Source organism: Chinchilla lanigera, unplaced genomic scaffold, assembly GCF_000276665.1.
Source record: "Chinchilla lanigera isolate Chin_1 unplaced genomic scaffold, ChiLan1.0 scaffold00024, whole genome shotgun sequence".
NCBI lineage: Eukaryota > Metazoa > Chordata > Mammalia > Rodentia > Chinchillidae > Chinchilla > Chinchilla lanigera.
This window is the reverse complement of record NW_004955425.1, coordinates 21,644,571-21,666,035: the sequence shown is the minus strand read 5'-3', so window position 1 is coordinate 21,666,035 and position 21,465 is coordinate 21,644,571. Positions and strand designations below refer to the sequence as shown.

Genomic DNA, 21,465 nt, shown 5'->3' with positions numbered 1-21,465 from the left:
ATATATATATATATAAGAGATGGACATCTGCAGATTTTGGTATCTACTGGGGGTCCTACTGCTAATCCCTCATGGATAACAGAGGATGGATATACTATTTTTTTTTGGTACCAGGAACTGAACTCAGGACCTTGAGCTTGCCAGGCAGGCACTTATGCCACTGAACTATATCCCCAGCCGAGATATTCTATTATGTGGTTCTTATTTACGTAAAATGATATAATTTCACCCAAAAGTAGACTGTGATGAATTAAAGATATAATTCTTAAAGGACCATTTAGAAAAGGTACAGTTAATAAGCCAACAAAGAGATTAAAAGCAACCATTAAAAAAATCTAAAGTAAGGCAAAAGGAAGAAGAAGGAGGGGAACAAAGGACAGGACAAATATAAAACCTAAGATTATAGATTTAAACTCAGTCATAGCAACAACTGGAGAGAACCAATATATAATGGTATAATAACCTATATTCACTGAAAGAACGTATTTTATAATGATAGATCAACTTCAACATTGAAAGAAAAGAAATGGCTTCTTTCAGTGTAAGGCAACAGCAAAAATAGACCACACCACCTATATGTGTTTTTGGTGGAGAAAATTCAAACTTGAATCTGATCAAGCTCAATCTAGTTATAGGTTTACCAGCAATAAAACAGAGGATCATGTTAAATGACAATATAACGTTGCAGCCTGCCAAATTCAGAATGTATAAATTCTGCAGAACAAACTTGCTAAATAAATAACAAAGGAGTAGGGAGGAAGCTGTTATAGATATACAGGACACTTAATAACATACCAATTAAATGCAATGTATGGATCACCTTTGGAAGCTAATCCAAACAATTCAGTGGTTGAAAAGAAAGACTGAAGTCATAATTAGGGAGCTTTGATATCGCATTAGATACTAAGGAATTATTAGGGTTTTTGTATAATGGTATCTTGGATTTTAAAAAGAGCCCTTGCATCTTAAAGATACACTTTCTAGTATGTACAGGTAAAATGTATGATGTTTAGAATATGCTTTAAAATAATCTATGACAGGCAATATATAGATGAAATAATATTGGTCATATGTTACTAACTGTTGAAGCCGGGTGATGAATGCATAGGTATTAATTACACAATCCTTGATAGTTTTGTATGCTGAAAATTTGTCATAATACAAAATTTAAATTTTTAATAATTTACAAGTATAAGCTCCCAAAATCCAACTAAAGTAAGGTTGTACACTCAAGCAGAAATTACAGGCTAATGACTAAGTACAAAACCTCCTCCAGTGTTTTGCTTTTTCCTTCATGAACATGCAACCCAAAAGCAGAAAAGTACGCAAGTTAGAACAGAGAATTTATGAGCAGTGATTAGGCAGTGCTTCTAGCACTGTCAGTAGGAAATGAGACCCTGACACATCCAAGTGGCTGGGAGAGAATGATGCATGATTCTAGTGTAGCACCAGATATCCAATTCAAACCCAAATTTCTGATTACAATTTGGTTTCTATGGTGCCATTTCTATAGGAGACAATGTGTTCGCTTTCTAATAAACTACCATTGCAGTTTATACATCAGTCTCATGGTAAACCACTCCTTAAAACTCAAAACAAAAAACCTGAAATAGCAATTAGTACGCTAAAAAGTCCAAATTGTGCAGCACGATGATCACACCATAATGCTGTCAACTCATCACCACGGACCTTTCTTACTGTATATCTTTCACATAGTAGTAGAGCTGTTTAATGTTATTAAAAGGTATACATCTACAATAGAAAACAAATGTCAAGTGTAGCAGTAAGTTACCATGCATTGAGCAGCTATTAGCGTATCAGATGCTAGACTATCTCTATACATTTCTCTCAACCTTAAAGTTTCATGGGGCACACACTGCCACTTTACAGATGAGGAAAATGATGCTGAGACCAAGATTACATAGTCAGTTAAGGATGGAGCTGGGATTCAAACCTATATCTGATGCTAAGCTAAATAGTTTCTTAAAATGTTGTAGACTAAATAAATTATCGTGAGTCTGCATAGTTACCAAAACCAAAATACAATCTCTGTTGAGTATATGTGTAATACTTTTGAGTACTGAGTGTATGCAGGGCAATCTGTTACGAGCCAAGGGGACTATACAACGAAAAACATCAGAGACCCTATTTCCAGAGGGTTCACCTTGAACCTAATTTTTTAAAAACAGTGGATAATTATAATATGAATGGAAAGTGACAGAAGTACTACGAGAATACCGAGAAGATTTCAAAATACATTTGAGAAACATATAAACTCATAAAACAACCTGTTTTTTAGGTGGCATTTTACTAATGGATTAGTGTAATTAGTGTTGGACATTTTCTTTCTAGAGAAAAGAACACAAAGTCCAGCAACAAAAGGCTAGGCTAACTGGGTGGTGGTGGTGCACACCTACAGTCCCAACTACTTGGAAAGCCGAGGCAAGAAGACTGCAAGTTCGAGGCTAGCCTGAAAACCTTAGTAAGACCCTGACTCAAAACAAAAAGTTAGAAAAGGGGTGGTGATGTAGCTGAGAGCGAAGGCCCTAGGTTCATTCCCTGTACTGGGGGAGAAAACAGCTAGGGTGCACCACCAGCGAGCCCTGGGAACTCTGGGAAGTCCTCAGCTATGTCACTTCAAAGACACCATTCAGCACCTGAGGGAAAATAAAACATTTTGATTTAAAAAAAAACTATCTGTAAGGTTCTTTCAATTTTAGTAAGACCTGTAAGGTTCTTCAATTTTAGTAAGACCAAAAACTATCTGTAAACTATCTGTAAAGTTCTTTCCTCTACAGTACCATGAAAAAATCTACTTTAACAGTTATTACAACTTTTTACTTGGGCTCAAGTTAGACCACAACATTCAGAACTTCTAAGAAAGAGGGGGAAAAAAAACTTCTGGTGTTAAACTAGTATACCTATTACATGGATGCTGTATTTTTGGGTGTACTGAAATTTCATTCTACCACTAAATCCTCCAGACTCCCAACACCCCAACTTCCCAGCATAATCTGATTTGCAGCCAGTAAGAACTGACTGGGCAAGTGGATGAGGCAGCATGGCTATACGCAGTCTAAGGCATTAAAACATTCCAGAAAGCAGTATTTCTGAAAACCTGTCCTGTGCCATGCATCGATGACACAATTTATATTAAAATATAATCTCATGAAGCCAGGAATTTTTGTCTATTATGCTTCCTGCTGCCATAATTCCAACATTTGGAAGAGTACCAAGCATACCACAGGTACCCAATAAACATTCGTTCAATGAACTTGTAGACAAGGCAGCCTCTGAGCATGATGACACTTTAGAAGTCTAAAAAGCTGCCACAAGAATTTAGAAACATTATTAATAAATATGAAGTTGTTTTATCTTTACTGGTTTTTAAATTCACCTTCTTATGTTAATATCCAGATAATTTAACAATATCTGATCTTAAAGTTTCCCACAATTGGAGAACAATTTTAGTAAGACCAAATTAATTATTAAAATAATTCTCTGTAGATGGACCAGTAAAATGGCTTTAATATAGAAGTTTTCATAAAAATATTTATCTTATAAAACTTACTGAAGTAACTATTTAAACCTCAACTTCCTTATTGGAAAGTAGTATTTTCATGGTTCTACTACAGCCCCCAAATTAGAATATGGTAATCAATAAAATCAGAACATTATATCAATGAGTTCTTTGGAATAAAATACAATTCCTGCCAGTTTAAATCACCAGAAGCAGAAATACTTTTTACATGAGTATTTGACTGGAAGAGGGCGGGTAAATTCCGCACACATATTTTTGGCCTCAGTAGTTTAAGACCTGAAAAATGTTTTTTAGTCTGGGGATGTAGCAAAGTGGAACATGTGCTTATCATGTACGAGGCAATGGGTTCAATTCCTAGCACACACAAAACAAGTTTTTCACATTCTCTATTTAGAAGTTAAAAAAACATAATTCAGCTGATTAACAGAAATGTACCTGAATACCTTCTTGCTTGGGCTCTCTGCAGATTGAAAACGATGTACTGTTACAAGTTGCTGTGATATTTTAAATACATGTTTGAGGAGGAAAGTTTGCCTTCTGACCCCATTTCCTCCTTAATGAACACTAGCAGTTCTGTTTAGTCAACTGGTTGCAAAATAAAGGAAAATGCAGCAAAACCCAAAGATCCCGTAATAATAGCTGTGTTTTTTTAAGTACTCACTGGGGGCCATAAACATTGTTTTAATAGCTTTTTAGATATTTTGTCCCTTTATATTCACAACTCTATCCCCATTTTACAGATAAGGAAATGAATATGCACAAAATTTAAATAACTTTTCCAGGGTCACAGAGCTACTAAGGGGATCACTGATTAATTGTATCCATTGTCTGGCTCTAGACCACTCCTCATTGTTAAACTGGCCCACGTGGTTATGCTATGCTACACTACAGTTACCACATCTGTGGCTTAAATTCCTATACCAAGTTTTAACACATTCCCACCAGCTTAAATCACCAGTGGCATATGCATAACTGTCCCATCTGGTGGCTTGAACCAACACCTATGATACATGTATGACTATCACACTGGATAGTTTGACCAACACTGGTGGCTCAGAGCTGCACTGCAGTGAGACATACAAATTACGGCACTGCTGTAAACATGTTTTTAAAAAAAGTTTTATGAAGGGAACAAATCTGATTTAGAGCTTGATGATGAAATTGCATCTTAGGGAACAAATGCTAAAAATCTCATTTTAAAGCCCACCTCTTGATTCTTACTATAAAAAAAAATACTGCTCAATAAAAAAGAAAACAAACATTATCCAAGCTATCATAATAAGATTAGAATTAGTACAGGGATATAGGTATTTTGAGTGACTAGAAAGAAAAAGAAAGCTTACCTTGTCCAAAAAGATTAAAATAATTTATGAAAAGTTGTAAAATTGCTTACAAAATAATAATATATTGAGTTTTCACTATGAATCAGAGCAATGTTTAAGCGCGTGTATCCACTAACAGCTCTGTCTTTCCTAAATATGAATAAGAGCATTCTTTTTTTTTGTATCAGGAATTGAACTCAGCGCTTGCCACAAAGGTGCTTGTGCTGCTGAGCTACATCCCAGGCCCAGCATGAAAAAGATTAAGAACAAAACCTTACTGAAGAATCTTCACAAACTTTGATCACCATGAGTGCATGTGCTACGCGCACTGGGTGTGAGTGAAAATTAAGACAAATGTTAAATGTAGCCCCGGCCCTCCACAAAGCTCCAACACTTTACAGGTCTTGCTTTATTTAGAGTACTTTTCACAGAAAAGACATCACATGTCAAGAAATTAGTGTTATCTGATGGATTTAATTAGGTTGGTCTTCTTATATAATAAACTTTATAGAAAGAAAAAATGGAGAAAATGACATATATTAAAATAACTGAACAAAATAGTACAAAAATTGGACAAGCCCCTTTCATGCATCACTTTCAGCAGAATGAAGACCATGAAAACCTTTCTGCCAACTCAGGCACAGCAGTAACTTATGTTTAGGCTGCTTTCAAGAGCACCAATGCTGGTGGTTCCGCATCTTGGCTGGGCCCTCTAAGCTACACATTTTCCATGGTCAGCAATCTCTCCCATTCTTCCCTCTCTTCCTAAGGCTCTGGTGCACGTTTATATTCCCTATACTCAGATGACTTTGTCTTTTATCATTCACCAGAACATAAGATTCAGGAAGGTAGGGCTCTGTGTTCAGACATACTGCATATACCTAGCACAGCACCTGACACAATAAATATCAAATTAATCAGGGAATGAACTAAGGAAATGGAGTCTTTCAGCTAAGGGACTTTTGAATAGTCTCCTGTCCTACTTACAAACTTAATCTAGTTATACCCTTCCCTTTAGCCCACAGTGAAGATATTGCTCCTACTTATTGTTACTGCTAACTATCCTGCCTGTGCTCCAGATCGACTACATTCTCTCCCATTTTCCCTCACTAATCATCCTTTTCTGCTGTAATTTTAAAATACCCCTAGCTATAACTCCTTTCCGAGTGTCTGAAAGGAATGCTTAATGCTATTTTATAAAACAAAACAAAAGAACATGCTGAATCCCAAAGATTGCTGGAGTTGTGCTGTATTTCAAGGATGTGATCTTAACATAAGTCTGCATTTCTAGATGGCTTCCTCCTCCCTCTTCACCCTCATTTGGTGGCAATTTGATTTGCATGAAAGATTGCTCCAAGGTAAGGTCTTTATAGGGCCATGTCTTCCCCAATTTAATTGATACTTCTTGGCTCATTTGATGATTCTGCTACATATGATCCTGGCTACTGATTTCTTAAGACTCATTCCCTTTCTTGGCTTCTGTACCGCCATTCTCTCATCTGACAGCTCTCAACTCCTTTGCCTGCCCCTTAACTGCACATTTCTAGACATGCCTGATTTGCTCTTTTCTATAAATACCCTGAATGAGTTCATCCACATTCACAGTATGAACCAATACTTATATATTCTAATGATTTCCCAAACTCTATCCCCAGCCAACTTCTTTCTTTCTTAACATCAGACCTTGGTATCCAACTGCAAAACATTCCCATATGGATGACCACATATATCATCTTTCAATCAGTTCAACAGTTCATCCTGTTGCAAACTTGCCTCTCTCCTCCTGGTTCCGTATCTCAACTAATGAAGGATCGAGCCAATCTACTACTTCCAACCTCCCAGATCTAATTCACTCATATAGCTATTGCTTAGATCTCTGAATCTAGCCCCTATCCTACTCACTTTTAATTCAAGTCATTGTTATGACTACAGTGCTAAATTTAACCTACTTTGCAACTAAATTTGAGTGTCTCCAAGAGCCCCACTATTTCTCATATATATCCTTCCCTCAAATCTGCACTTCCTCTATGTACTTCTACACGTATGAAGGAATATGTTCAAAATCTTTTATGGATATAGGTATATCAAAAATACATGAAGATCACTAATTTATTGGAAAAGTTCAATTCTCCTAACATGGTAAGACCTGGTCTTTGACTACCTTTCTGGTCAGGTCTTCCTTAACTGCTTTAACTAGCACACTTCATCTCTGAAATTTTATGTATGCCACTGCCTGCCTGATATGTCCTCTCTAAAAATCTTCCTTGCATATCTCCTTCCTTCTCAATTCTTTCTTTAAAGCTCAAAACAAACACATCTGGCTACATGAAGTGTTTATGACCTTCCCAGGGAGAGGTGGGCACTGCCTTCCTGGGCTCCCAAACACAATGTACATCTTTATTGTAGCACTTACATCACAGTAATAAAATTTCTTGTTTACATATCTACTCATCTTTGTACTGCCAGTGTCTTGCATGACTCATGACACAAATTAAGTGCTTAGCTTTTTCTTTTAACAAATATTCAAGAGGCACACTGTTAGAGGACAAACTGTAACCACATCTTAGTTACTCAGTATAGTTGAGATAGTAATTAGTTTTGTTGAGACTTAAGGCTGATACCCAACTCCAAGGTTTTAATTTTAAAATGTGCTTATATCACACACTGAGTTTTCAGGTGTTGATTACAGAGCGAGATTTTTAGAAAGCCAACATTTTATTATCCACCAAATTCCAATCAATTAACCATCAACAGTGTCTACATATAGAGAAAGATATTTAAATTCAAGAGTTAAGGGCTCAATGATTCCGGTCAAACACATCAAATTAATTGGACATATTTATCATACTTTTCTAAAATCCCATTAAAATGAAAGTAAAAGGGTAAAGGAAATATAAACATACAGCACTAAACATCAGAAAAAGTGGCACCAGTGTGTAAGTAATTTGAGTAGTTTTTCAAGGATCCAAAATAAGAACATACCTGACTTGGCAAAACCGATAAAGTGCTTATAAAGAGGATACTCAAGTCAACAGTTTGCTGGCCAGAATTTGGAGGTGAAGTGGTTACAGAGGTGGTGTGTATGGGAGAGAAATTGGAGAGCTAACTTACAGTAACTGTGTAGTGAGACTTCTTACCCCTGCCCAAGCATTACCTTTCTCAATAGCAGCTTTAAGAGAAAGGCTGAAAATGGAACCATACTCCCCTCATATTCTCTCCTTTGTGGTTTTCAGATTACAGCAAACAACAAACTCCTATGTATATAAAGGCAAAATAAACCTACCTGGCTCTCAGAATACCAAGAGGTATACATATGTGAAAGTTCTTTTCTAAGGAAGCTGAAGTCTCAAAGAAAAAACCTACAATCTCAGAGAAAAAGTCTCCTTTACTGACACTCCAAGATTGCTCAATGAAAAGGTGAATTCACTGTCCAAACACCTCACTGAAAACACCAGTGCTGGGTTTCACTGACTCAATAAAGACCTTTCAATCAGCTGTTTAGTATCATACTCTCTGACACAGCTGAGAACCACCAGGTATTCCAGGAAAGTTTCCAAAATGAAACTAAATCAACAAAAAAAGAATACAAACAACAAAGCTTCAGAATACTATGTATGTCCTCAAATTAGAAATTGAGGACTTAGGAATCAATAGATGATGTTAGAAGATGAAGTCTTAGAAGACAGAATAAAAAGAAAAACAGTAGACAAGAAAAACAGTGTATCTGACCTAGATTAGAAAATCACAGTTGCTATCACATATCAAAAAATGTTTGCTGGATGTATAAGGGATCAGGCTTCAGATGTGCTTCCTTGGTTAGAGGATTTTAAAAACAATGCCTTTAGGCATTCACTTTCCATGGTCCCCAGTACAGTAGTCCCTACTGTCTGTCTGCTCAGACAATGACAGACAGCATTAGTTTGGGACTTTAGAGAAAAATAATTCCAAAACAACAGCAATTTAAGATCCGGGTACAATATGCTCCAACCTTGTCTTACAAGTGGGAAAGTACAGTAACTGACAGCTAATTTATGGTGATTCAAAAACTGTACAGTATTGCTACATCTGGCCTTTCTGCACGTAAGTCTCTATTTCTTGGACAGGTTTTAACTCTTAGCTAAAGAAGAAAGGCCAGCACAGTGTGACAGTGGCAGATATTAACTTTAGAGCAGCAGTTTCCAACTTGAACCTGCATGTGAACCACGTAGAGGACTTGTTAAAAAGAAAACAGAGAGCCAGGCTTCCCTTACCCCAGTTTTTCTGATTCAGTGGTTGTAGGAGTGGGGGCGACAGACTTGCCCTTCCGAGTGATTCTAAAGCTGCAAGTCTGGAGACTTTGCTTTGAAAGTCTGCATTTGCAAATGAAGTTATTTTTTCTGAAGCTTCTCCCATTCTTACCATAAAAACTGTCATTTTTGAAAGGGGAGGGCTGTTTTAACTGCTACATATGTATTTTTTATAAGCTGAAAGATCCAGGAATCCTCAAAACTGATTTCTCTTTAAACCGGATTGCTTTTAGCAGTACTTACCAGTTATACCCATTTCTTATTCAGAGTTTCCTCTGCTTTCTGAATTTTTTTTTTTTTTTTTTTTTTGTCTTTTTGAGACAGGGTCTTGCTTTGCAGTTCAGACTGGCCTTGAGCTCACTTTGTAGCCCAGGGTGGTCTCAAACCCGCAACGATGCCTCAGCCTCCTGAGTGCTGGGATTAAAGGCATGCACCACCACACCCAGTTTGAAGTTTTTAAGACTCCCTGACACTACTTTGACTTCGGAAGTTTTCTACTTTTGGAGGAAATATGAGTTCCTTTTGACTTGTTTACTTTGCTCAGATTTCTTAAGTTTGTCCATATGCCATTTTCTGTTGCCATGTGACAAATTACCAAAATTTTAAAATGATGTCCATTTATTATCTGAGTTACTGTAGTTCACAAGTCCAGGGTCTAGTCAGCTGATCTCTCAGGGTCAAATAACGCAGCAGCAGGAACTAGGATATCATCCATGGATGGGGAATCTTTCATAGTCACATGGTATCAGCAGACCATTTCCTTGCATGTAGCTGTTGAATGCACAGAGGCTGTGCTTGAAGACTAGCAACATGCACCTCTCTGAATCTCCTTTCACAGGACGCAGACTGCACAGGATCACCTCTCTTCTTATTCAAGATCTAATCATCTGTGTGTTATGCCATCCTTGTCTGCTATTTCACCCACATTCAAGAGGGGGAGGAGCATGCTGAAAATGTCTGCATAGGATGATAACCTTGGAAGCCATTGTAGAACTCTACCTGGCATACCATATCACCTATTTATGGATCCAAACACTCAGATATCAATACATTCATTCCTCTTTTAAGGGTGGAAACGCACCACTCTTCTGCTCATATGCGCCTCATATGCTCATATGCTCAGTTAAGGGTGGAAACGCACTCACTCTTCAGCTCATATGTGCCTATGTGAAAGGAATGGTATGGGTACATTGCTGTGTGATAGCAAGCAGGGACAGCATAGCCAATGTACTCCCATACACAGTTTCACTAGGGAAGCTCAACACAGCACTTAGAACTTTGGGAATGTTTCAGGGATGTCGGGGCAGAAAGTTGTTTAGGCATACCATACAGGCCTGTATTAGACCTTCTACATCCAGCCTTTCTATATGCAAGCCTCTTCTTTTAAGTTCTAGGAAAAATGTTTCAACATAACATTTTTTTTTTTTGGTTTTTCTTCGGTACCGGGAACCGAACTCACGACCTTGCGCTTGCCAGGCAGGCGCTTTTGCCGCTGAGCTAAATCCCCAGCCCCCCCCCTTTTTTTTTTTGAGACACAGTCTGCCCATATAGTTCAGACCAGCTCTGAATTCACTATATAGCCGAGGCTGACCTCAAACTTGAGGTGATCCTCCTGCCTCAGCCTCCCAAGTGGTAGGATTCAGACATGTGCCACCACACCCAGCTCAACATAACATCTTAAAGCTTTCTTTTTCTGGTCTAAGATCTTCAGAGAAATACACCCTACCTGTTTATGTATCCTAAAGGTTCATGTGCCCAATAACTACACCAAGAATTAATAGGGGTTGACTGATGAAACTTACAACTTCAGAGATAACTCTGGAAACTATACCACACAAATAACATCAAATCATTCATAAGTACTTCATTGTATTTGAAATATAATTCATTCAGCAGAGATGTGCACTAAAATTAAATAGTTTTTTTTTCAGCATCTAGAAGGAAAACAACTTATTTAAGGAACTCACCAAGATACTAACTTTGCTGTAAATGTGAATTTTTGTTTAAAAGAACTAAAAGGAGTTAGAAAGCCATTTCATTATGAGTTTTTCTCTTTATGATTATCCACTTAGAATCTCCTAACCCCAAAGGTATAAAAGATTTAAAATATTCCCTGCTACTTTGCATCTATACAACCTCCCAATGAGCACTGCTTCTTTCTCCAGAAAAAGGGCACAGCAGTATTAATAACTTGACATAAAGAAGCTAAAACTGATAAACATCTATGCAAAGTAGGAACAATGACTAATTCTGGTAACATTTTACTGTCAATATTAACATTTTCCTCTCAATTTTATTTTTATTAGTACACATTTGCAGTACATGATTAAATTCCTTGTAGGGAGCTGGTATGTGTACATAACACATCTCAGTTCTTTTTTTTATCCCATTCCCCTCCTCTCTCTTCCTCTCTTGGTCCCCTTCACAGCTGAAAAAAAAAAAATCCATTTCCTATAGTTTATTTTTAAAAATACCTTCATCCTTAAATCCTAAGTTCTAAAACTTAAATGTATTCATTTGACAGAAATTAAATGATTTAGAAAAACTTAAGTTTCACAATCTTTCCTCCTAGAAATAAACATGGTAACAACACTTTAATGAATCTCCTTCAAATATTTTTATGCATAGGTGCCTCATTATTCTGAGCACCCACACTCCACTCTTGAGAGCATCCTGTATCTATTTCTAATATAATAAATCCCTCTCACGTGTCTTTTACATGCAGCGGTACCTGGGTTTACAAACAATTTATTTTACAATTTGGGGGAAGATGGCTGCATTTGTGTTTGTGTGGGGAAGATGGCCATGGTCATATTTATCACCCAGTGTGGAGTTTGCAAATGGAAGCAGAATTTTGCCAAACGCTTTTGTCAACTGAACTGTTTGCAAACAGAAGTGTGTGCGAACCGAGGCATACACACACACACACACACACACACATACACACTTGCGCATAAATGTATACATATATACAAAGAACATTTTATATAGTTGGGGTCATAATGAATACATAATGTTGCATCTTCGCTTCTGACAACTGTACCAACTCTGAAAACATTCTTTAGACTGCCTTTCTTCTGTATGAATAGCCCATAATTTATCTATAGATCATATACTGGTTACTCAGAATACACTAATATGTTACAAAATAAAACTAAACAGTAATATTGTCATTGATGTCTATTTCCCCTATATTGACACAGGAATAGCAATACAGCCAGGTGTAGTGGCACATGTCTGTGATCCCAGCACACAGGAGGCTGAGGCCCAAGGGTCACAGTGAATCCACAGCTAGCCTGATCTACACAGAGAATTTGAGGCCATCATGAACTACACAGTGAGACCCTGGCTCAAAAAGCCAAAATAAAAATGGACTAGTAATACATATATATTGGATATTAATAAAATACCACATGAAAGCAATAAGGAAAATAGGCAACTAAAACTCCATAGATTATCAGTTGAGAAAGGAAAAGAATAGCCTGCAAAATTGAGAGTTTTTTTAGATGAATAGAATCTGAAGGAAGATGAGTTTAAGGGTGACTTGGGAGTCTTAATGTATACAGATCTCTACTGATAATAAAAAAGAGATGGTGGAATCCTCATTAACACCTTGGGAGCTGGCAGGATTATTAAGCAAAGCATATAACTTTTAATGTTAAAAGCCAAGAGGCAGACTCATAACAACACAGTAGCATGGAGAACAGTATTGTTTTACAAAATAAGTAAAAAGAAGCACAGAGAAGGTAACGGGATAGGCTAAGCTAGACATGGTGGCACACATCTGTATCCCAGCACTTGGGAGGCTGAGGCACAAGGATTGCGGGGATTTTGAGGCCAGTCTGGGCTACAAAGTGAGTTCAAGACCAGCCTGAACTATATAGTGAGACCCTGGCCTCAAAAAGAAAAATAAATAAATAAATAAATAGATAGGTGAGATGTATTTAAATATTACAGTTGGTTCAAAATAACTGTCCCATATGAGTTTAGGAATGTACAGACTTATTTACCTTCTGTGAAGGAAGACTGACAGAAATTCCTAACGGAAGTATTTTCAGATCTTTGATAGTGAATTCCATTTAAGAGAATTTCCTAGGGACCATTATTAAGAACCTAATAGAAGAAACTGAAAGTAACTAGGGCAGAAAATTCTGAAACATAAGATAGCCTTATAAAATAACCTTTGGACTTCTTATAAGTACTTCAATGAAAAAGGACAGTAATACCTACGTAAATAAAACTGAGACTTAAATGTAATGGTAAAAGGACCCAAAACTAGCCACAGGTCATAAGGCATTACAAGTAAGTGGGCATATCCAACTCTATGTCCACTTGCTAGTAATCAGGATTTTCTATATACTAAAAATGGGCTCGACAAATGCTGGAGGAACTGTGGGGAAAATGGAATCCTTCTCCAGTGCTGATGAGAGTACAGACTAGTGTGACCACTGTGGAAAACAGTATGGAGCTTCTTCAAAAAACTAGGATTGGAAGTCTCATTTGACCCAGTTATTCCCCTGATGAGTACCTTCCTAGAATTAAAAACATCATACCACAGCAATACACGTGCACCCATGTTTATAGCAGCACAATTTGTAATAGCTAGATCTTGAAAACAATCCATATGCCCATCAACTGAGGAATGGATAAAAAAGATGTGGTCTTTTTATACAACGGGGTACTACTCAGCCATAAAGAAGGATAAACTTGAGACTTTTTAAATTGGATGGAATTCGAGACCATACTCATAAGTGAAATAAACCAGACGCACATGTGTAAACATGGTATTATCTGCCTAGTTTGAGAAGCTGAAAGAGTAAGATCCAAAATGTACAACAGATATTGTAAAACTGGGAAGAAACAGTTCAAAAGGAAAGAGAAACTGGGATCAGGGAATGGAGAAAAGGAGAAAGGGAAAAGCAAAAAAAAATAAAAAATAAATAAAAAAAAATATATATATATATACACACACACACATATACACACACAGACACAAGATAGTCAAAATAGCTATACTACTAATTTCTCTTAGTTCATTGAAAAGAAAGGTTTGTGCTAACATTATTTGGACAATTAAATGCTGATATCTTGTACTCTTGAGTAATTAAGTTAAAGACAATAATACACAATGTGTTAACCACTGATACTCTATTATCTTGTTTTGAAATTTTGTTTTCTTTCAAAAAAAAAAAAGGGCTCTGATCCCCCAGATCTTTTCAGTCAATGCTGCACAAGAGCACTGTACTGTGAAAGAGCCTGTCAGGAAGCATGATGTTCCGTACCCACAGAGACATGTTAACAGAGCTGTGGCTGCCAGCTTTTGGCATGTGTGTGGTGCAGGTGATAAAACCCAGGGTTTCAGCGTGCTAGGCAAAAGCTCTACCATTTAGCTATGCCCCAGCTCCTCTTCCTAACTTCTGTTGACTCTCCAACTGAAGAGAGTGATTGAAAATAAAAGACACTGATTGATAAATTAGGAACAAATCCTCCTGAGGGCAAGGTGCAAGGATGTTCTCTTCTATAGCCCAGACATTCTCTTCTTGGACTGTGGTGTGTGAACACATGGATTCAGGTATCCCACCAGGCATGACATGATAAACATCAAGTGACCTTATAAAGTAACCAAAAATGCTTTGGTATCTGTGCTCCCTCAGCAATTTGTATTTAATTTCCATCTGTTGCGTGTCAGTTTTAAAAAAGCTCTCAGTTCTTAAACTGTCCTCCTGCATGGACTTGATGCCAATCTTTTTCAAAGATAATGTGGAAATGTTTTATAGTTTATAGAATACTAAAATAAGATCTCCATAAAGCAGAGATATTTTCAAAGATAATGTTAAGTATTAGAGATTAAGGTGATTTTTCAAAAGCTAGAGAACTACAAAGGTAAATACTATGAAAATAAAATACTGATTTTAGACTGATAGTTTTCTGGATTTTTGAAAACAGTATTATTTTCTGACACACAAAGAAAATTGACTTTTTGCCTTCCTTACGCAGTGCCCCATTAAAAGAGAAACAATAGTTTAATATAAGTAAATTTCCCCTCTAAATTAAGCAAAAATTTAGTTAAATATGTTTAAAAGTAATTAACTACATAAAAGGGATGGGTTATGGTCCACTACTGAAGAAAATAAAATTTTTTCCTTTGCAAGGTCACTAAAAAGATGCTCCTATAAATTTAACTCTAAAGTAAACTTAGCAGAGAAGTGAAGAAATTTTTGGAAACTTTAAAAGCAAGACAGAAAATAAATAAAATGCAAGTAGAGGAAAAAGACAAAGTATAAAAATGATATATATCAATTACTTTATCCTCTTCCCCCTCAAAGTGCTGCTTAAAAACAAATAGCGTTGACTTTTAGTTTCATCTTTTTTTCCTTTCTCAGAGATTTTATTAAAAGCAAAATAAAACCATCATGTTAGACTTAGAATGGATGGGAAAAAGGGTACCAAATGGTATTAAATGTTAAAATTAAGAATACAAGCTCATTGATATATCTATCTCTTTTGATAGAAAGTGATCAAAGATGTCCTAATCTTATAGTATAAGAAGTGGTACACTATAAAATTTAAGATTTTGGAGGGGTCTAAAATTAAGATTCTAAGTGTGGCTATTCATATATTGAAGACCACTGAATGATTAGCTTATAGAATGTTCTACTTACTCTTTCAATACCATCCAGCAATATTTGAAAATTTTAGCTCAATTATTATACATAGGCTAAAATTCTATAGAAACACTACCACATGTAGATTATTTTGAAATGAAAATAATAAATTTGCAATACCTTGAAATTACCTAATTTTTGAAAAGTTAACAGAGAAGTCTTCAATCTTTAGGAAAATCCCACTCATTCCACAGACATAATGAGTCTCATAAGTTGCAAGGGTCATCCTACTATATTAACTACAGGTCATAAGGGATTACAAATAAGCAACATAAACAAAAACCTGCACATTTCATTCAACTAAACCTGTCCTAACTAATCAAGATACACTAAAGCTATTTAAAAGTCTCTGAAAAGTTGTATTAGGAAAAAAATTATATTATACATATTAAATAGGGACTTTTCCCCCCTACTCTCTGTCCAGTCAGTTGGATTAACCTTACATAACAAAATAAAACAATCCGACGTAAGTACTTCTACTAAACACCAAAAGACTGGAGACTGGATCTTTTGGGATATTACTACTTCTTTATCTGATATATTCAATTATATAAAATTATGTACTGTGTAAGGATATGTAGTTCCTTTTCACAAATTCACAATTCCATGATATCCCTGAGAATGAGTGCCTTTGCTAGGAACATACCGTGGTGTGTTAACATTTTTACATCCATACATGAAATGCCCTAATTCTACAGAAGACTCACTGAGTCTTCCACATAGTTCCCAATCCTATCCCTTCCATTCCCACTTATGGAACTTTCCAGGGTTGCCCAACTATCTACTTCATATAACCAGCCAGAGTCAGGTGTTCTGCTTAGGACACAACATACAAAACCAAGTTTTAAATGTTTTTAAAAAACTTCTCATGCTATTACCCTGATCCTTTGTATTACTACTTTGCTTAAAACCCTGTGGTGGTTTCTACCACCAGTAGTAGTATTTTTCAAATCCCAGTCGCTATCTCCAGGTTGTTAAACCAATCTAGTGGGTCTCCACCATCATTCCTGCTTAAAAATGAAATACAATGGAACAGAATAATTCCGTGTGTGGCATGCCACCACACAGATACTATTTTGTGTCACTTTATCATTTATATGGGCATACTAGGTCACAATGTAAAACTGTATGTTATCAATGGTTATTACCTTTAAAAAGCTGGAAATACCTCTGCCTATGAGCTCCAGACTTTCATTTGTCTCAAGGCCATCAAATCTGGCCCTGAATAAGGCTTTCTAAACCCAGCTCTTGTTCTACAGACTGGAGCCCCAAGCAAACAATCCCTCAGTCTATGCTAAGATTTTTGCACTCCCCCAACTCCTTTTAGCATGGGGATCTGAACCCAGAGCCTTCACACTGAGCTACATCTTCAGCCCTTTTTATTTTTCATTTTGAGACAAGGTCTTAAAAATTGGCCAGGCTGGGCTCTAACTTGGAATCTTCCTGCCTTAGTCTACTGAGCAGCTGGGACTACAGGGGTGTATACCATCACCATGCCCAGCTAGCAGCTCCTTTCCTTAATGCTGTCGAGCATACTATTCTGCTTTGAATGCCTTCTCAGCAGTCTATAGGGCCCACCCTTGCTCACCTTTCAGTATTCAACATTTGTTTCCTGCTCCACAAAGCCATCTATCTTTCCGGCAGGAGCAAATGCCACACATATGCATATACACAGACACACTTTTTGCCTCTATAATGCACTATATTATAGCTTCTTCCACATTTCACTATACTTTATTTTAAACTCAACTGCCTTCCCAGTCTCTAAACTCTACATATGGAGGGAATGAGCACCTCTGCCTCAGTTCAGCATCACAGAACTTAGGTGTTAAAGTTGGTATAATGAACAAATTAAGAACTGCCACATAACTTTGCTGTTACAAATGACAGGATGGTTGCCTTTGCAACAAAGCCCACACATAACTGCAATGGTGAATCAAGATCTCCGCATTTTTGCTACAAGCTCCTGAGATCAAACCCCTAACGGTCTCCTCAGAAAGACAGTCACCTCCCTATCTTTCTGCAAAGATTGGACTCTGTTCAGACTGCAATATAGCAGCACCCCTTCCATTGCTTCCAAAGGTTGTGTTGGGGGAAGGATAGGGCAGGGGGTCCAAAGGCAGGTAAGAATAAAAACCAGCATTATCAAGTTTCATTAGCAGATTATACAAGCAACTAGTTCTTAATGGTGGTGGAGTGACACCAGTAGTCAACATAAGCTAAACAACAAAAACGCAGCACAAAATAACTGGTTGAAAGTACTTGATTTCTGTTGCTTACACTAATAATTCTGAAACAGCTACCATCTCAATTCACTGCTCTCATAAGATGGGGGGGTGTGTCAACTTTTTTAACAGGGGCTCCTCACTGACACTTAAAAAGTTTTCCATGTACTTCATTCTACATAATTCTCTTTCTTTTCAGGGGGTCTGATGCACCTATTTTACAAACCCATACTTCAGCTGCCATCACTGCAATTAAACACTTCACACAACATCCAAGATAGTTTCACAGACTCTGCCAACTGTCAGTTTCAGCTGTTCTTTTTCTTTTCCAGTTTAATATAGGAGCCATAAATTTTTCTTGCCCAAGCCAATTAACCATTTTACTAAAAAACGACTCTGTTGCTTAGACTTGCAATTATATACCAAGATAGATAAATCCTACTAAAACTCAGTATTAGAAAAAAAAGTATTTGTAATATGTAAAACTCTTCACCCAAAAGATTAAATTTAAGGTACTGGTCAGAATAAGGTAGTGTAGGACTGCACAGGTAAAACTTAAAAGGGATTTAAAGTTCTGTTCCTTTTGGTTTTAAATAGGTCCGGACAACTAAGTGCCTTTGCTGTATGCTTTTCTAATTCTACCTTCTCTTTCTTTTTCAACAACTCAGATCAAACAGTTTCCTCTCCACGAAAAAGGGTCATAGTCCGAAAATAAACTTTGGAAAAATAGCACAAATGCTTATTCCTTTTTCTCAAGTTCAACCTTTAAAATGTTACTAACAAAAGGGCAAATAAACTTGTTTGTAAATAAATTTAATTATTCTAAAAGCTCATTTTCTTTATTTTAAATACCACTCACCTTAGTAAGTTCAACCCATACATATATTCTTTGCTAAAACGTTGTAAAAAACTGATATTCTTTCACAATGCTATCATTTTACAGTCTGAAAAATGTAGACTTCAACATAAAAAACTACTGACTTTGTGTGTGCATACACATTTTAAACAGTGATCTCTTTAGGACCTGTATTCTAAGACCCATATTCCAAAGGTTTTGAATATGAATGTCTTTCAGTATTTTCTCATTTAAAATTGGTGTAATTTCATCAGCAAGATGGCACACACTTGTAGTTGCAGCACTCGGAAGGCTGGGGCAGGAGGATCTCCTCGAGTTTGAGGCCAGTCTTGGCTACAAAGCCAGCCTGAATTACACAGCAAGACCCTGTCTAAATAAATAAATACATAAATAAATTAATAAATACTGTAATTTATCCAAAACATTTTTCAAATGCCATTATTTCCCAGCGTAAGTACTTAAATAGCTTAGAAAGAGAGAAAAATACCTTCATTTGAAAGATCAGTAGATCAAGAAACCACTAAAACAGAGTCAGAAAAAAAAAGAATTCATTTTTACAGACTGGAAAAAAAAAATCTCTAAAAGTCATTTCATCTAATTCCTTCATTTTACAGGTAAGAAAACAAAAACAGTCCACAGAGGTTAAGCAATGTGCCTCAGGTCACTAAGCTACTAATAGCAGCACCATAAATAGAATAAGGTATTTTAATTACTCTTACTAGTACCCCATAGCATGCGAGTTACTTGTCATTTGAGTCTTAAAACCAATTATCACCTCCTCATTAATTCCGGAGTAAAGGATTCCTACAACATATTTTTTGAATTTTTAAAGTGAATAAACTTCAAATTCTAACTCACAAAAATAAAGTACTACCAAGTACTTTAAGGAAGTGCATATACACCCTTAAACCATCACAGTGAATTTCAGTCCGTCATTTAAAACCCTGTCCTTCAACTACAGTTTTTACACCTTTTTCAACCATGAAAACATCAAATTCTGGGAAGTTCCTTGTGTACGGAAAGAACTGGCAATCTGTCAAAGACAGGAATAGATCATTATTCCAATAATGTGTGATAGGGTTCCAGCTTAAATTAACAAAAGTCACTACTAGCACTTATCAACTACAGTGCGAAGAGTTAAAACTTTGGGAGGAGCATTCTTGGCTGGCTCTGGATAAGATGTAGATCTGATATTGTTAACAAACTGAAGGTCTAAGATTAAAACTGAAAGAAAAGGAAGAGTGAACATGTGCCTTCCACCTAAAGCTTCCCCTATTCCAGCTCTGATCTCGGTACCCCATGCACCCGCACAGTGCAGACTGTATCGGTGAGACTTTCAGATTTTCGCTTTGAATGCCTCAGTAACTCAACTCTACCTTTTCGCTACGAACACTCAAGGGCAAAACAGAGAGCACGTGAGGGCAACGATTTACTCTGGACCTCGTCCAAAGACTGTCGTCTACGTACAATCGCTCCTTCGTGCAACTGATTATTTCTGAAGTGCTGAAAGAAGGCAGCACTGTACTTCTTTTTGAAAGATGCCCTAGACAAAACCTACGATAACGATTTTGACAACTGTCGCGGTTTATCAATGCAACAGTATTCGGCAGAATGCGTCGTCTCTGTCACACACACAAAATACCCAAGTTCCTGGATGACCTCTGGTGTCATTCTACAAAAATAACTTGTTAAAAGGTTAGTACACCTGTATTTTAAAGTAGGACCAGCTCAGCAAAGAGGCAAATTTGCTTGGAAACAAGTCACTGCACTGTTTAATACACACACACACACACAGACTCGAGGCCGAGATAAGCACAACAGTCCTTACCCCATTTTGCCCAGGGAAAACTTGCTCTGAAGTTTCCGCTCCCGTTACGGAATAACTTCCACAGTAATTTTTCTGGCGGCTATTTCGCAGCTGCTTTTCCACCCCTCTGAAAACAGTTTTCGTAGATATTTCAATGATGTTGACAGTTCAATTAGTTTTCGTTGGTGAAATGATTTCTCTCTCGTTAACACCAAAACGTTCGAACAGAGGTGACATTTGCTTATTAGAGTTAAAATGCTGCGCGGAGACACAAGTCAACTCTTCCCCAAATGAGCGTCCAGGTAGCGAAACGCAGAAGCCAGCCTCACGGAGTCCTATGAAAAATGAGTTCGCTGGTCATTTCGCGCCTGTCGTCCTCCACACTCACAGAGGGACGGGAAAAGCGGCCTTTTCGAGGCTAAGGCTGTGGGTTCAAATTTCTCCACTCCAGGTCCCTGGGGGTGGAGCGTGCAACCCAACACGACGTGCACTTTAATTAAAAAAAAAAAAAAAAAAAAAAACCTAAAAACAGCAACACCACTGCTTCCTGCGCTCGCGTCGGAGGAGGAGAAAGCTGTGCAGGAATCTCGAGGCGCCGCCGGCAGCTCGCGACGCGCACACCAGCACCCGCCTTCTCACTCTCTCTCCTGCCGAGGCGCGGAGCGGAGCCGCGAGGCCGGGCAGCAGCGAGGCGCTCTCCCGCGCAGGCTGAGTCGAGCCATTGCCCGCAGGGCAGCCTCCGGGCGCCGCGGCGGAGCGGGAG

The 21,465-nt window shown here is 37.4% G+C and overlaps 1 protein-coding gene across 1 annotated transcript in view; it reads right to left on the bottom strand.

The window, feature by feature from the left end:
• Homer1 (homer scaffolding protein 1) overlaps positions 1-21,459 on the bottom strand; it is a 130,267-nt gene extending 108,808 nt beyond the window's left edge. Inside the window, exon 1 of the mRNA XM_005386011.1 lies at positions 20,724-21,459. Coding sequence (XP_005386068.1) covers positions 20,724-20,728 — 5 coding nt within the window. The 5' untranslated portion in view covers positions 20,729-21,459. The remainder of the gene's footprint in view (positions 1-20,723) is intronic.
• Positions 21,460-21,465: the final 6 nt, after the last annotated feature.